At 36.4% G+C, this 17,478-nt stretch overlaps 1 protein-coding gene across 2 annotated transcripts in view; it reads right to left on the reverse strand.

Annotated features, from left to right (window-relative positions):
• LUZP2 (leucine zipper protein 2) overlaps positions 1–11,613 on the reverse strand; it is a 416,204-nt gene extending 404,591 nt beyond the window's left edge. Inside the window, exons 1-2 of one of the 2 annotated variants that reach the window (XM_081062579.1) lie at positions 11,525–11,613; positions 11,121–11,294 (exon numbers count right to left, since the gene is read on the reverse strand). In XM_081062579.1, coding sequence (XP_080918705.1) covers positions 11,121–11,182 — 62 coding nt within the window. In that variant the 5' untranslated portion in view covers positions 11,183–11,294; positions 11,525–11,613. Of the gene's footprint in view, positions 1–11,120; positions 11,414–11,524 lie in introns of those variants that run through there. The other variant, XM_081062578.1, reaches the window with a different exon arrangement.
• Positions 11,614–17,478: the final 5,865 nt, after the last annotated feature.

A 17,478-nucleotide genomic window follows, 5' to 3' on the forward strand; every position in this document is an offset into this window, starting at 1 on the left:
TCAGCAGTCTTGTAACCTCAGACATACTAACTTCTCCACTCCTTGATGTCCTAAAGTACCTACATGAAGCATGGGAAAGCATTAAATAATCATAGATAGCTGTGCTGTACAATTCTTACACACAGAAAACAAACAATAACTTTGAGCTACAGTTACAAATTTTAAAAATTAAATATCGAGCCCAAGTAGTTGAGATAGCTCTGTGGGATCATGCAAGTAGAAGATGCTGGGCTGCAAACAGAACGCAGGTCAGTCTGATTCCTACCACGTGTCTCTAAGCCCCACAGTTAAAATCTGCACACCATCTGGAACCAGGCAGTAGGACACTGCAGTTCATTGGTGTGACTTTGAAAAACAATATCCATAAATAAAGACAATATTATACAACTATGTGATTACTTTCTTTCACAGTAAAAGCAACTAAATAAACACTGCTTTAGTTAGAACTGTAAAGAAAGTATCTTCTTTGTATATGAGCTTAGAGGATACTTGATGGGAAGTTGCATTTTCCTTTCCTTCTCTCACTGAAAAATCAGAACCCACTACTGAGGGCTGACACGGGCTCTTTCCTGTGCTTTACACTACACACTAGGAGGAGCTATAGCATAGTGATTAAGAGCATGGGTTCTAGTGCTAGTGGCCTTTGAATTTAAAATCTACTACCCACCAGTTTATAGTCTGGGGCAAACTAAGGCACATGCCCCCTGTGCACCTTAGTTTCCAAACATATAAAATGAGGACAACAACGGTAACCACCTCAGAAGGTTATTGTGAAAATTAACCTGGTTTAAAGTATTATACAATTGTTAGCTATTATTTATTATCATATGATCATTTGAGTCCTTTCTTTGTTACACCAGGAAGAGAACTAAGTGCTATGCAGAAATGAAAAGAACTAAAGCAATATGGCTGGTGTAGCTGCACATTTTGTTTAACACAAAAAACTGAAAAAAATATTTTGCAACAGAAGCATCTGTTGCAAATGGGAACGGGGAGCGTCGGGGGAGATCAAAACTTTTATTTTTACCAGGCTAATATTACTTTTACTTAGTTTGAAAACTCAGATACGCTGCCCCAAGTAGAAAACCACAAGCATTTCTATAGCCTAATGTTTAGGTCTTGGTTTTCATTGTCTCTTCATCACATAATTTGAAGTGATAGACACGAGGTGGGAGGTGGTTAAGTTTTCATTCTTTAGAGTGTATCCGTAAGATTTCACCTCGCTGTCAAGAGCTTGCTAGGTAGAGTATGCCCTCTGGTAAATCCATGTTATATAGTTTTATATCACCTAGTTTGTTTGAGCATTTTTTCAGCCCTTTGCAGAAAGGTACATTAGGCAGAAAATTATTTTCATGTAACTTGAGTGATATTTGCAGCCTCATGCATGACAAGGTACTCAGTACATTTCTTCATATACGTGTGAAAATAGGTGTGATTTTGCCAAAACATCACTAGTTTTCCCACACTTCTGACTTCAACTACATTGCAATGCTGACAAAATGCCAAAATGAGATCAAGATATCCTAGACTCTACAGTTCTTAAATATTGAAGCAGTGGTTTCCAAGCTTTCATGGGCATTAGAAGCATCCAATTTCCACATTCAAATGAAAATTATTTGGCTCCTTCCTCAGAGAATCTGAGCTAATACATTTAGGATAAGAACCAGGAAATTGTCTTTTTAACAAGCATTCTGGATGATTCTGAGTTAGGTACACTGAGGAGTATACTTTAAGAGACACTGATCTGAGGACATACATGTTTTCTACACGGGAATATTTAAATTAACTGGCAAACTTCTACATTCATAATAAGGGTTCAACTTGGCTGGCCTTAAAAATAATTAATTTCTTTGGCTAATTTATCTTCAGAATACTTTTATGTAGACAGCCCCACCTTATGAAAACATATAATTAATTTGCTAACATGGTTCAATTTCAGCATTCTTGTTTGCATTATACATTATTCTTTTCTTCAGTGTACTTTTACAGAGATTCGTTTCTACAGGCAGTGCTGCAGTTCCCTTCAGAAAGCAATTTTCAGACATGAGCTAGGATCTGACCATTTTCCAGCTGGGAGAATATAGGCTAATCATTTAATGTGTCCAAAGCTCAGACTTTCTAGTGATAAAAACATATATGAGTATAACGTATTGCAAGGAAGCAAGGGTTAATGACAGAGTTAAGTAAGCATTTAGCTTACTTCCAAGGCAATAATTAGTCCTCAGAAATATTGGCTCAATCTCTAACTTACATGTTATATAAAAGGACCAATTGAAATAAAGATGTACATAAAACACACAAAAGGGATTCAATACTTTTCAATATTTTTCTAAATTGTAGTGTCAGAAAAAGAACAGTTTGCCTCCATTTTTTATGAGAACTTCTTATTTGTAGAATGAGCTCACATTTCACTTCGTGGCATCTGAAAGGAAAAGCTACATGCTCTTAACAATATAAAGCTTCCTCAACCATATCTGCTTCTTGCCAACATGTCACTTCAATTTTTCATGCATTTTCTAGTTTCTTTTATAATTCAGAGGGCCCAATACTTTCCTGCCCAATACGAAATTTATTAGTTTACTGCAAAGACCAACAATGAAAGATGACTATAAGCATTAGAGAAAAGACAATTAAAAACAAATGAAAAGCAATAAAAACAGGAAACATAGTATTGAGGAACTTTCCTCTCTACTCCTACCATCTCTGTCTAATCACACAGCATTCAAAGAGCTCTGTGTGCTTGGTTTCTCATTTTCCTTTGCCATTGCAACCCCTTTTTCTCTACCATTTTGAGGATATCATGACCAAACTCACCCCACTGTAAGACCGTTTAATTATAAAAGCCCAGAACCCTCAACTTGTCAAAAGGCTTGTTAGTGTTTATGCTGTTCTGGTTTAAAATATATATCTTTGGCCCTGCCATCTTTAGGTAAATTTGCACAATGAACCTTCTTTAAAGACATTAATATGATTTTACGGTAATACAAAGTAATAACTATATTTAATATTTAACCAGATAGCAACATAATTTGGAGCATTCAGATTAAAACAGAAGCTCGGTCAGGTCATACAGGTGTTTCTTATTTTTCTTAAGGATATTACAGGTGTTTAAATCAGTGCTCCTAACTAGGATTGGTTGGGATGATCCAGAATTGGCTTTCACATTGTCCTCAAATTATCTGCATGAGCTTGGAAGAAAAAATATTGAGTTGTACTTCTCTGTGCTAGACACTATTCTTTATATGCACCAGCTTATTCAATCCTCTTGACAAATCTATGAGAGAGGCACTGTTATCGTCTCTTTCTTGATGAGAAAAAAATGTGGCTAAGAAATATTAATTGACATTTCCAAGGTCATGTAGCTAGTAAGGTCTGATTCAAAGTCTGCTTGATTTCTTATTCTTTGGATTTAACCCATGTGACAAGGCAACCATTTCCTGTAACCCCTACCCCATTAATCAGCTACTCGCTGAGTAAGTGCTTCAAGATGCTCAGAGTTGTGGTTTGAAATAGAATCAGAAGGGTAAGAAATTAGAAACCCTCACAAACCTCTTGAGGACAGGTAGGAGAAATCACAGAAAGTCACATCCTCTGTAGGGACATAAGATGAAGGCTGGCCCAGAATATGCATTAGCCCTTGTCAATACCTCAGCTCAGCTGCAAGGACTACTTTGGAAGGCAGCAAGTCATTACATGTGCTTTCTGTTCCTTTTTTTTTTTTTTCTAAGGATTTTTCCCTGGGCTGAATTTCCTCCCACCTTGCCTCCAGAAAATAAAACACGATTTTATTAGTATGGCCATACCAGTCAAAAACTTTGAAATTCATTTATTTTGATTTTTAATAAAATCATTACATTAAATGTTGATTGCTTCAGGTATCAATGTAAAATCAATATACTAAACTGTACTCTTTATGCAAAGTTCTTAGTTAACATGTCTTAAGATATCCTGAGGGATGACAAGTACAGTTACGTGCATTCAATAAGATACAACTTAAATACATATTTTCAACCTTAAATGTTGGATTTCATTAGTTTTCCAATGTATAGATGAGAAATTTAAGTCTCAGAGAGGTTAAGAAACTTATCCAAAGGCAAAGAACTTGTGATAAATACACATAAGATGAAATTTTTGACCACCTGATCCTAAAAGTGTTATATAAGTCTAAATTGCTCATAGGCGAACGTACAGAGACATAAAAACCAAATGAAAAGTAATGTCACTGTACATTAAAGAAGGAAGTAAACATATTTAGAAACTTATCTTTGTAAGACAGTTAAGTAAGCTGTCCATTGAACAATAACACACAGCTGCAGCATAGATTAAATACATGAGAAATATATAAGCAAATATCTAGTTAGGAGCTATATTTACAGGAAATAGTTTCAATGAAAAAGGTCCCAATGGCACCAAAAATACCATCTTACAATAGAACTGAGAGATCGACAGGAATTATTATAGGTGTATTTCTTGAGAGGTAAACTGTGTTCAAAAGTGAGCACTCATTAATAACTCTGCTTTGAGTTTTGAAAATGACCTAGAATATTTTTCTAGGCCAGCTCATTCCTCATAAAGCAACTGAATACAGGCAAACAAATGGTGTTCAACATCTCATTACTGTAATTCCCTTTGACTATAGCCTGTTCTGTCTTGATTACATGTGATCAGATAATTCGTTTTAAAATTACCTCACACTCCACAATAATTAGAATAGTTCTGAATATAGTAATGGTACCAACGGTGCACATGTGGCTTGATTATAGAAGAGATATATCATGTAGAGCATTCAGATGACAGAACAGAAAATAGACAGGGAGAAGTTCTGGACTCCTGTTTTGGTTTCCCTCTGTGGCCTTAGATAAGTCTCAGTCACTCTAGACCTCAGTTTTCTCACCCCTATAATGAAGGGCTTTGAACTAGAACACAACCAGGTATTCACAGCGTATTTCCCAATAATGGTCTCCTTAAAGTACACTCAAAGAGATTAAAGCACTTGAAAGCAACACCAAAAATGTCAGACATAATTGCAGTGCAATCACAATCTATGGTATACAGTGTTCCCTAGTGTTTATGAAAGCATTCTCAGAGCAGTTTACTTGGTTGACCTTCAGCTTTTATCTGAATGGAATAGTTTATTTTTGATATTTCTTTGCCTCCTATCATCATAAAGCAAAGTTCTTAAATATCCCAGTAAAATGTGTCCTTTCTCTGATGCAAACTTAATATGATCTATGCCTTTTATTTCCCCTCAGGAGCAAATTGTACCCTGTCCTATGATCCACACAATCCAATATCAATACACATTCACACACATACAATAATCTCTGGCAAAAACAAAAAGATATAGACGATAGATGATAGGTGATACAGATATAGATATAGATAGATACAATTTATCTATATATTATTTAGTGATTAGAATTTCATGGCCCAATTATGCTTAGTTTGTGATAAAGAATATAAAAACCAGTTGAGGCTAGATGATCTCTAAAATTGTTTTCAAAACTGGGTTAGCATAAAGTCCCTTTCATATGATGATTCTTTTTTTTTTTTTCATATGATGATTCTTACAACATATAACAGTTGGGCTTCTTCTTTCTGTATCAGTGGCTCTCAAGTTGTTCTCGACAGTAACAAAAGTATCAATGTTACCTTTTCTTCCCTTTTTTCCTAAACGTTTTTACCTTTTATAGATTGCTAAAATATGTTGAAACTCATTAACAAGTATAAAATAAAGTTGTAGAAACTTTTATATCAACCCTGCCTATGTCATTTTAAAGTATCCATTTTTATGCATTGAGCCCTGTGCTCAGGGCTTTGATTTATTATGATTTATGCACTACAAATGCAGTTAAATTTGAAACAGATATATAAATAGCTAAATGTATATTTTTGTGCTATATCACATTCCATATGATTAAATTAAATGTTGCAATTTTTCATAGTGTTCACCAAAATACACAGTACATTTCAGGTACTTTGCCACCAAAACACTTTTGAAAGAGCCAGCCTAGTAACCAGGTAATCCTCATTACATATCCTGTTTCCTCTTGTCTTTGTCAATATTTCCTTTCTTTTTGTATGATAACTATGATTTTTGTTAATTGTATGCCATCTATTGGATTAGTATCCAAGTTTTAATTCACTCTGTTATGCCCAGATCAATCACAGATACAAAGATTTCATGAAAATAGTTATAACAATATGGTAATAGCTGTACCCTGTTACCCTATTGTCAAACTCTACTGAGCACTTACTGCGTTCCAGGGAATATGGTAAACTCTTTTCCTAGAGGAACTCATTCAGTCTTTACCACAACCCTCTCAGGTAATTTCTATGAGTAGTCCTATTTTCTACATGGGAAAACTGGCTAGAGAGGATAAGGAGCTCACCTAACATTACACAGCGAGCAAGTGTTGCACCATGTTAAAGTTGATTATAAAATGTACTTTCTCTCATTGTTTTTGGAAAGCAGCAATTACTTTGGCACTCCTTAATTGGCATTATTCATTTATACCTCTATTCATACTTAGAACTTTGTTTGAAATGTCTGATGTCATTTATCCAATTTTATCTTATACATAATAACTTTTACACATGACTAAATTATGGGGCCATGCACTTGTAAGTAATATTTTATTATCCTGATGCCTTTTGCAATATTTGACTCATTGCAGGTACACTTTAATACATGACAACATATCAAAGATATCTCTAAAGGTTTTTAAAAAACTTAAATGGATTTTTTTTGGATTATCCAGAGAAGAAAACTTAGTATTAAACATTGTCTGTTTAATCAAGTTACTTAGATGATTTAGTCTTATTTATTAAAGGGATTTTCCTCTAAAAGTCAAAGACAGGCAAACACACACACACTCTCTCTCTCTCTCTCTCTCTCTCTCTCTCTCTTTCAACACACATGAGAAAACATCACTTTATAGAACAACAGATTCTCAGTAGTTTCAGTGATTTTTGCTTCCTGGTTGGTAAGTCAAGTTTTTTCTCTCAATTACATAGAATGTGATCGAGGATGACTGTACAGTCAAATCACAAATAGTCAAAGTGTCCCCTTTATTAGCCAGCGGAAAATTTAATCTACAAATATAATCCCCAAAAAAGTAATTTGAAACATGGCTATTGGAAATAGACAACTAAGGCCCAGGATTGAAATTTGAAAAGTCAAAACAGTTGCTTGTTAATATCATCTTAGCCCAGAAAAGACATTTCTCTAACTAGATTACACAGAATGGTGTAATTCTTACCACAAAAAAATATATGTGGAGTCAGATTGAGCTGTTTGTGTGGCAAAACTCACTGCATACAGGGTTTGGGAAAATAATTCCACACTGCCTCAGTTCAATTTGGGGGAGTAAAAGTAAGAATACTTCCTACATCAAACTGATTTGCTTAAAAATAGAAAGTTTTGGTGCTTTTTGTGTCTTTATTGTGAATCTTTCCTTTATCCTATACATCAACTTGATTTTGAGGTTAGATTAAAGCACAGAGTAAATAGAAGCCTGCAGCAGCATCAATATGTAGTATCCTCTAAAAATAGAATCCAAAGTAAACATGTGGTGTGACTGTTGATCAGAGAGCCCATGAGAGACCTCTAAGGTGACCCCTATTGGGAGGACTATAACCGACCATCTGCTTAAAGTTCTTTCTCGATGGAAAACCACTATAAGTCAGTAGACCTTCCCTCCTCCCCTGCAATGCTTCTCTCACCATTAAGTCATTTAAAACTCAATAAACCAAAAGCATCAAGAGTAGAATCACAGCTTAAAGGAAAAGAGGTTTAGCAGTCTAAAGAACAAAGCTTCTCCAGCACTCCATGGGTCCCTTTTCACCAAGAACTTCTGAAGATTTTTTTCACCCTACTATTTCTTTCAATACCTACACTACTTCTTTCTGAGGTGAACTGCTGGCTGCCTTGGAACCACAATTTAATCCCTCTACAGAACAAGGCTATTTAAAAAGTAGTCATTCTACTCTGCAGCTATTAAATCAACACATTTGTATTCTTTGACCACATTTATTTGAGCACAGGTTAAATGTGTTTCTGTATTAACTACATTATTCATAACATTAATTTGAATTTTCTGAATTTATATGTACTTTCTAAACAGAAGAGAGACAATACACCAGGAAATTAAACAGCTTTTTTTCTTTTAATTTTTCTTTTTTTTTTCTTTTTTTTAATTCTATGGGGTTTACCTGTAAGACAGGTAACAATTATTGGCTATTGTTGAAGGTGAACACTCAGCTTTTATTCAAGACAAATGAAGTAACTCTGATGGGGAGTTATCGATGTTATTCACTATGGTGAAATTATGAAATTTTTATGCTTCAGCATATAAAATTGTTACAAAAAGGTGAGAATGAGAAGCAAACACAAATAGGAAGCTATCCAAAAATTCATATTTAAAAGGCAGAATTATTTTAGAGTTTTCATCCCTGTAGGTAGACTATTATAATAAAACAACTTTCTCTAATTGCATCTTTTATTTTAGTGAGCACTTTCCTGTATTTTAAAACAACTGGACTTTAGACCTATTGACAAGATAATAGCAAGGCATTAAAGAGCTATGCTCAGAGATGTTGAAACAAACATATTTTTGCATCAAGAGTCTTAGATCTACACTCCTCCCACTTTGAAAAGAACTTAACATTTCAAGACAAGTGATAACACCCGAAAACTATAGAAGAATGCAGCAAGAGCCACACTCTGCTAATGCACTCATGAGGTCTAAGCACATGAAATGCCATTTGGTTCACACCGAGGACCACTGACTAAGAAACTAAGTTAACAGAAGTCTTTGGCTAGAAAACCCACTCTCACAGGTGGCCATGACTGAGTTACAGTTTTTCTCAGCAGGACAATAAACTCACCTCTACTAATGCAGCTGTTCTTGCAAACCTGTTCAGCTTAGGTTCTAATATGCACGTTAACCATATGTCTACAAGAACTCTTAAATGTGGCAAAGAGAATGGCCTCTGTTAGAGTCCATTAAAACATAACCTCTTCTTGCAAAATGACATACTGATAGTACCATATTATTTTCAAGTTTGCTCACTGCCACGAGATTATCTGGGTATCCAGTAAAATAAATTGCTACAGAGCAATCACAATAAAAAGACACGTCATAGATTATGGAAAGTTTCACTTTTTTTTTTTTTTGAAAGTTTCACTTCTTAAGCCCAGTATGCTCTTTTTGTTGAGTTATCAAGAAGGAAAATTTGAAGACCTGCCACAGTTCCCACATGCAAACAACAATTAGAATTTCCATATCTAAAGTAAACTAGGAATGACTAATTCTAATTTTTGTTGTAATAAATGTGTTGACTATTTTTAAAGAACTATCCTTAAAAAAAATAATACTTTCATAAAAGGTAAGATTATTTGTTGGGGTCTCTCTTTGTATTATATAACCAGCATGAAAACTTTAGAAACTAGAGATTATAGAGCTTTCTGAGCCACTTAAATTATAGCATCCTTAAAAAGCAAATGTACTTTTGGAGCACTAGAAACTTTCACTGTCTTTAAAAATCACTTTGGTCTACATTTTGATTGTTCAAATATTTATTATTTTATGCATTCATTGATGCTCATCTACTTAAGTGTCCAAACTTTGAGAATTCCTCTTTCTAGAAGACTCCACAAGCAATGATCAAGCCACAACACATAGTTCAGAGTAAATGGCAAGACACTTCAAAGAATAACTGTGATGCACAATTTGCATTAAATTGTTTACAGCTTACCACACATTTAAAAAGGGCTCAGTAATTGGAGTGAATTATTATAATACTGGGTAGCAAAGTGATTTTGGAATCATCAGCATTTTGTGAATTGATATGATGAGCAACCTTCAGCGAAAATAAAGAATACAACTCATTTTACATTAGTCTGGGAAAGTCACCTGGGCTGTGTTTGCAAGAAGACTAAGAGCATCAACTATGGGGGTGAATTTTAGCAGTCCTTCTACTAAAAGGAAAGTTTGGTTACAAGAGCCTGAGAGAGGATATATAGATTACGGATGGAGCCTCAAGAATACTACAGCCTTGATTTTTCATATGTAATGAGTTTTCTTCATACTTCTTAATTTCAGAAAGAGCTATAATAACACTTGTCTTCCTTTCATTTCTCATCAGATGCACAGATAATGTTTCCATTCACAGATATTTGAAAAGATCCTCATCCTGTGCCGGTTATTTTGTTTTATAGTAGCCAAGGGAAAGAGGTTGCTGCCAATATGCTGTTAAGGGCATGCAGAATAAAGGCTCTGTCCCGGGCAATGAAACAGTCCGCCCTTGTGCTGCTCTTGCAGAAGATGAATGTAAGCCCATCACCAACTTTGGGACTTGATCAACAGTAGGGAGTCACAAAACTCTTTTCAATCACTGCATTTTAATCCTCCACTTAAAATAGCTCCTCTGTGCTGGGGCTTAATGTCCTATCTACGGCCAATGATGGAGTACAGTACTTAACTGTGTTTGACTAGGGTCTCTGCATCAGCACGCTGAGAGCGTCTTCTAACTTTTAATCGCCTTCTGTGCTTAATTAGACCTGCTCACAAGACAGCCAAATGAAAAAGCCCACCACTAAGCCTACTTACACCTGAAAACAGGTCATTTCACAAGTCCAGGAACTTTAGTGCAAGGCTTACCATCTTCCAGGACTAATCATTTTTTTTTTCTTTTTTCTGGTTCCTTGTACCTTAAAATCAGACATACTTCAGAGAGTATTAAGACAGTTCCAATGGAAAGACACTGCCTGGTGACAATTCCCTCCTTGTCTCTTGAGGTCTTTTATTTTGGTGGGTTACTGCATGTTCTCTTTTGCTATCACTAGAGCTGGAGGGGACATAATGTCTTTGGAAGGGAAAGCTCTTGGTTCTCTCTTGAGAGCAATACTGAGACTTTCTCCCAAGATTGGGATAACTAGAAAAGGGCTCGGCTCTCGGGAAAGAATTTCAGAACCGTAAAACATAGAGGGACCCTCTAACTTAGACAGGATTGCAAACAGCTGAAGTGTGTGTCCTTGGCCCCCACAGGTGACCTGTAGTAGAACCAACCTACCGACAGCGCCCCTTGGCTCAAGTCCCTTACTCTCTTGGACTCACCTGGTGCTGAGGACCAGCGCGGGCAGGAGAGGCAGCAAGTAGTGCGCTGGGCTGAATTTCATTCTGTCGCCGGCCGGGGTCCTCCTTCCCTCGCCGCCTTCGCTCTCCCTCCTCCTCCGGGTCCTGTCACTCCTCGGTGCCGGGCTCTGTCCACGGCAGAGCCCTCTCCAGCAGCTGATGGAAGGAAACGGACAGACACCTTGAGCAGGCAGGCACTGAGAGCGGGGAGTATCTTTGGGAGTGATGTCACCGGCGGCGAGTCGAGCCCTGCCGGGGATTGTTCAGCGCCACCGCTCCCGAGCCCGGAGGGCGCGTTGTCACTCGCTCTGTAGGCGGCGCGGGGAGAGCGGGGGTGGGGTGCCCCGCGATGGCCCTGCACGCTTGGGTCAATGCGCTGCACTCACCCGGCTGCACACTCGCCCAGGATTGATCATTTATTCCCGCTTTCTCCGAGGATGAGGAAGGGCGGGGCAGGGGAGAGAAGTCTAAGCTGCCCGTAATTGAACCAGCGTACTCCGCAGGGGGTGAGACAATTGAATGGGAAAGACTATCAGACGCTTAGAGTTGCAGGCAGGTGTCCCTCACCTCATTAAACAGCATTTGGAAGAACGTCGCTCTGGAGATAGTATTAAAATATTATTCTAATTAGAAATACATAATGGTTCGCTGATGAGGAGGAAAGGACAGCGGGAGTAAGCAGCGCCCAGCAATGTACCCTGAACCCACACTGGCATTGCAAGCTTCTTAGTCCGCAAACGTGGACTCTAAAGAGCTGTTTGAGGACCCTTAAGACGTCAGTTGCTTCTGGGTTTTGAAGATTTCTGATCTTCCTCCGATTTGAATGGGCTTGGAGCTGGTGGTCCAATTGCACTCACCTGAAGAGGTCTTTTTCTTTAGGTGAGGAAACATAATTGAGAAATTCACCCAAATGTTAACAGTGATTAACTCCAAGTGGTGGTATGGGAAGGCAGAACATTTTATGTGTCACTTTGTTTTCTATATTTTCCAAATTTTCTGTAATGGACATCTGATATTTAATAAGCTTCATTTTGAAAAATTAATTAGGGAAACAAAATAACACAAATTTAACACAAAACAACACTTTGCAAAAGCAATTCTGGAAAACAGAGCCAACTTCCTCTACTGAGGTGTTCAGTTCTGGGATCTTTACAACATGGAATATTTTTGATATCCCAGCAGGATGTCCTGGTTAACTACATGTCTATAAAGCACTTGCTCATACATTATTTTATTTGATCCTTACAAGAGCCAGCCTAGAGATATATAAATTAATATTATTCCTATTATAGTGATAAGGAAACTTAAGACCACCAAGACCTGAACTGATTTTTTTTTTTTTTTCTAACTGTGAACTGGGCTCTTTAAATCTTAAACAAAATCTGTTGCCTGGAACACCAGGCCTAGCATAATTACCCCAGTGATTAACACAGAGTTGATATTCAATAATGGCTGAAATGCACCAAAGGCCTATAGGGCAAAGATCAGATGGTTTTCAGGAATTCCTATCCAGAGGGTTCGGCTCATATTCCATTTTTTTCAGGGGCAAGTAAAATTTGGATTATCCATCTCCTATAACTTATAATTATTTTTTAATTGGGGAACAGTGTATCTCTCCAGGGCCCATCAGCTCCAAGTGATTGGTTTTAAATCTAATTGTGGCAGGTGCAGCTCAGTTCCAAGTCCAGTCACCATTTTTAATATTAGTTGCAGGTGACACAGACCACCATCCCAGGCGGGAATTGAAACAGCAACCTGTTGTTAAGAGCTCACGTTCTAAATAACTAAGCCATTCGGCTGCCCCTCTGGAAGCTCAGCAGCAACTCCTTGTCTTCAATCTAGTTGTGGAGGGTGCAGCTCACCGGCCCATGTGGGAATCGAACCGGCAACCCTGTTATTTAGAACTCACGCTCTAACCAACTGAGCCATCCAGCCGCTGCTAACCTAATTTTTGAAGGCATTATTTGTAGGAAAAATATATTAGTTATAAAACTTTATTTTAAAGAGGATACAAGTTTAAAGAATTAACCATCTAATTTACTGATTTGTTTTTGGTTTTTTTTCCCCTTTTATTTGGATTGAAGTTGAAAACATTCACACAGAACATATATTGCTTTAAAACCCCAAGCTGTTAAAATAGATGAGTAATAATGTTCACAAACTGGATATCATCCCCTTTATCAATAGTAAGATCCACAACAGATATAACTAGGCATATACAAATCAACAAACTTGTGAATTGCATGTCATTTAAATAGAAAAATTGTACTACACTTTGCTAAAACAGAACTCTGACTCCAAAGGAAAATACGTATTTCAATGTATTTCAGCTTGTTCCTGCCAGAATTGTCTAATAATAGATTCCTGCTCAGTTTGGAAGGTGACCATTGAGTTGCATACTCAACAAAGACATATGACAGTACTTGGTAATAAAATAAAATAAAAAGTGTATACTAGGAAATAACACTCATATTTATAGAACACAGTTTTGCAGAGCAAGACTGAGCTCAATATCCATGTCCTAATCATAGGAAACAAGTGCGATAGTCATTTCCATTATTCTCTTCTTTTGCAATTGAGGTGACATTCAGAATGGTTAAGTAATTCCTCAATGTCACTCAGTAACTTCTGTAGTGAAGATGACATTCAAATTCAATTTGTATCACTGCAAAACATTTGTTTTCTTCAGGAAAAGTTGTTTGTTTGTTTTTTTGTTTCTAATACCTATGTAATAAAAGACTTTCCCCAATCTCAACTGCGTGTCTGTGTCTGTGTGTGTGTTTTAATTAGATCTACAACACAAAACAACAGACTACTGTAGATGGTCAACCAAGAAAGGGTAGTATCAGAATGAACTTTGTTTAGCTGTCTCACTGTTATGTTGTGCCTCTGCATTGGATACCAATAAAGAACCACAAGGTTTGTTGGCCTTTATACATTGTATGTAAGCAGAAAAAAGAGACATCTTTTTAGAAGGACATGAGAGCATCAGGGAAGTACACCTTGAATGGTGAGCCTAAATGAGATTTTCGAAACCCTACAGATTTACAGAACTGAAGTATTCTATTCTGAATTCAAGTATACATCTGCCTCACAGCAGAAGTCTTTTCTTCTTGGGGAATTACAAGACCATAAGTCTCCATCACCCATGACATTCTGTCCACACTGTCAAGAAAAACTAAAATCCATAATTAATTTTATGGCCTCAGAGGTTTGGTATACAAATTTTAAAGATACAGCAGTGCAGACATGAAGTTCACTTAGCTGAAACCACCTGACTTATGCTGTGTCCCAACACTGACCTCAGCAAAGGTTGTCTGCGGGAACTGTACTCCAATCTAGATGAAGGACATTAAGAAAATCTATGCAGGTACACTGAGAGACTGGTCTTCATAAAATGGGAGGATTGGGAGACTCAGCGGACATTTTTATAATACAGCTTTCTTAAGATTGAATTCAGGTACCAAAAATTTCACCATTTTGAAGTATGCTGTTCAGTATTTTTAAAACATTATCATGACATTATAAAATTGTCACCATCGTCTCATTCCAGAACCTTTTCTTCACTCCCAAAAGAAACCCCATCCCCACCAGCAGTCACTCACCACTCCCTTCATTTATTCTTCTCCACATCCTCAGCAACTACTAATCCACTGTCTGTTAAAAACTAGATATACTGAGTTTTTAACATCTTATGTAAATTGGGTCTTACTATATGTAGTATTCTGTAGCCTGTTACATTCACATTCATGTTTCTATTATTTGAGTTGTAGCATGTGTCAGTACTTCATTCCTTTTTATTACTAAATAATGTCCCATTGTAGGAATAGACCACATCGTGCTTATCCATTCATTGATTGATGGACATTAGGGTTGGCTATCATGCATAATGCTGCTATGAACATTTATATAAAAGTAGCTGTGTAGATCTCTGTTTCCAATTTTCTTAGGTATAACTAGGAGATGAATTGCTGGGTCATATAATTACACTGTGTTTAACTTTTTCAAGAAACTGCCAAACTGTTTTAAAAATAGCGGCACCATTGTACATTCCCACTAGTAATATGTACATGAAGGTGTTGATTTCTCTACATCCTTGTCAACATTTGGTATTTTCAGATGGTGATGATGATGATGATGATGATGATGATGATGATGATGATGATTATCATCCTAATGGGTGTGTAGTGCTATCTCATTGTGGTTTTGACTCGTATTTACCTGACAGTTAATCATACTGAGCAATTTTCACATGCTGATTCACCATTATATACAATTTTTGGAGATATGTTCATTCAAATTCTTTACTTATTTTAATGGAGTCATTTATGATTGATTTCTGAATTATGAGTTCTTTATACATTCTGACTGCAATTCCTTTATTAGATGTATGATTTACAAATGTTTCCTTCCAATCACTGGGTTAACTTTCCATTTTCTTGATGGTGCTATTTTCAGCAAAAAGAAAAGTTTTAATTTTCATGAAGTCTAATTTATCTATCATTGATATCTAAAAAGGCTTTATTTCATCCAAGTCATGAAAATTTATATTTTCTCTTTTAAAATTATCATTTTATCTGTGATTTGGAGTCCATTTTTGTATATGGTGTGAGGCAAGGGTCCAACTTAATGATTTGCATGTGTGTATCTAGTTGTATTATACTAGCATCAGTGTTGAAAAGATTATTCTTTCACTTTTTTAATTGACCTGATATTTCTTCTCTCTCACAGTAATGTTTTCATCATTTCTGTGTTTCTTTTTCTATTCTTATATTCTAAACTCTGATATCCCTTAGAATTTCACCCTTTTCATCCTCTTTTAAAATTCATTGTTTTTATTCCTCTTACAAACTTACCAATTTTTTATGATTTTTACTATCTCCAATATAAGTCTAAAAATGTATCACCAGGTTAGACTTTTTCACCGAGACCTTTCACCGAGCCCTTAAATAGATTTCCTTTGAGTACGTCAAGGTCAAACTCAAATGCACTGATCTTTTATTCTCCCTCTGTCTGATCATCCTTCTGTTTATTTGCTCATATCTCCATCCATTCCGTCATCCAAGTTACAAACTTGGGAGTCATCTATTACTTTTACCTTTCACTTCTTCCACATTTTTTCAATCAATAAGTCCTATAGATTTTACTTCCTAAGTATTTCTTTATACCAGTCACCCCATCCCAGTGTTAAACCTGTCACCAGGGCTCTATTTAGGGTTTATCATCTTTTGATTCTAACGCATGTTCCTTATTCTCAGATGTATTTCTGTCAAATCCTTTCCCCCAGTATGATCTACCTAAGCTGTAAATATTTTTATTGCCTTAAAGCTCCTAGGAAATAACTCTCAGTAATTGTTTCAGTACATATTTCTTCTGTATTATTTCTTTAACTTTCCTGTTGTACTCCAGACAGAGTAACAGAAGTTTTCCTTGATGTGACTTTCCAATTTCTCATGTTATTCCTTCTTCCTGAACTGTTCTCTCAGTCACCTTACCTGTACCTTATTTTAATTATTTAAGACTCACGGGTATCACCTCTTTCTAGAGTACTTTCCTTAACCCATCTGCCACCACAGACTTGGTAAGGTCTTCGTTTTCTGAGTCCCATGACATGTGATATACAGACTTGGTATTGCACTTATCATATTATTTTGTAATTATATATTTCTGTTCCTCGCTATACTATAAACAGACTAAGACTATACAAAAGAAATGTCTCACTTCCTTTAGTGCTAAGCAAGTGAGGATGTTGTAAAAATTGTATTTTTACTTATATATTTTCTAAGCCAGTCACTAATTTTAGTCATGTATCTACAAGCCTGAGAGGGTTAAAGACTTAAGAATAAAAATGTTTTACATGGTTCATTGAAATATGTTTACTGTTTTTATACTCACTGTTTTATTGATGCTAATGAAACTATTATCTTTTGTTTTTTTTTCTTACCAAATACACCCTAAGAAAGAGAGGAAAACTGTATGGCTAATGCACGTGTCTGTATCCCATACAAAACCAAAAGAAAAAGAACACGCAAAGAAAATATGCAAATATAAAAAAAGACCAAAACCTATACCCTCTATATACCCTCTAGTTCTCTTGAGCCAAATCTAATGTACTGAATGGCTTTGACTCACCGAATTCCCCAATTTCTTGATATGTCATCCTGCTAGTTCACATGCATGCTAAGAAGTCTGCAAGAGCCCTGGAGTGGGACTTCTCCAGGAAGAAAAAGGAACTCAGGGATTTCAGATAACCTACGTTTGTTGCCTTGGAAACAATCCTGTGTCCTCCTCCTTGCCAACATCACCATGTATTTGAGTTATCCTGGGACTAGACATATTC

Source organism: Rhinolophus hipposideros, assembly GCF_964194185.1.
Source record: "Rhinolophus hipposideros genome assembly, chromosome: 10".
NCBI classification, from domain to species: Eukaryota; Metazoa; Chordata; class Mammalia; order Chiroptera; family Rhinolophidae; genus Rhinolophus; species Rhinolophus hipposideros.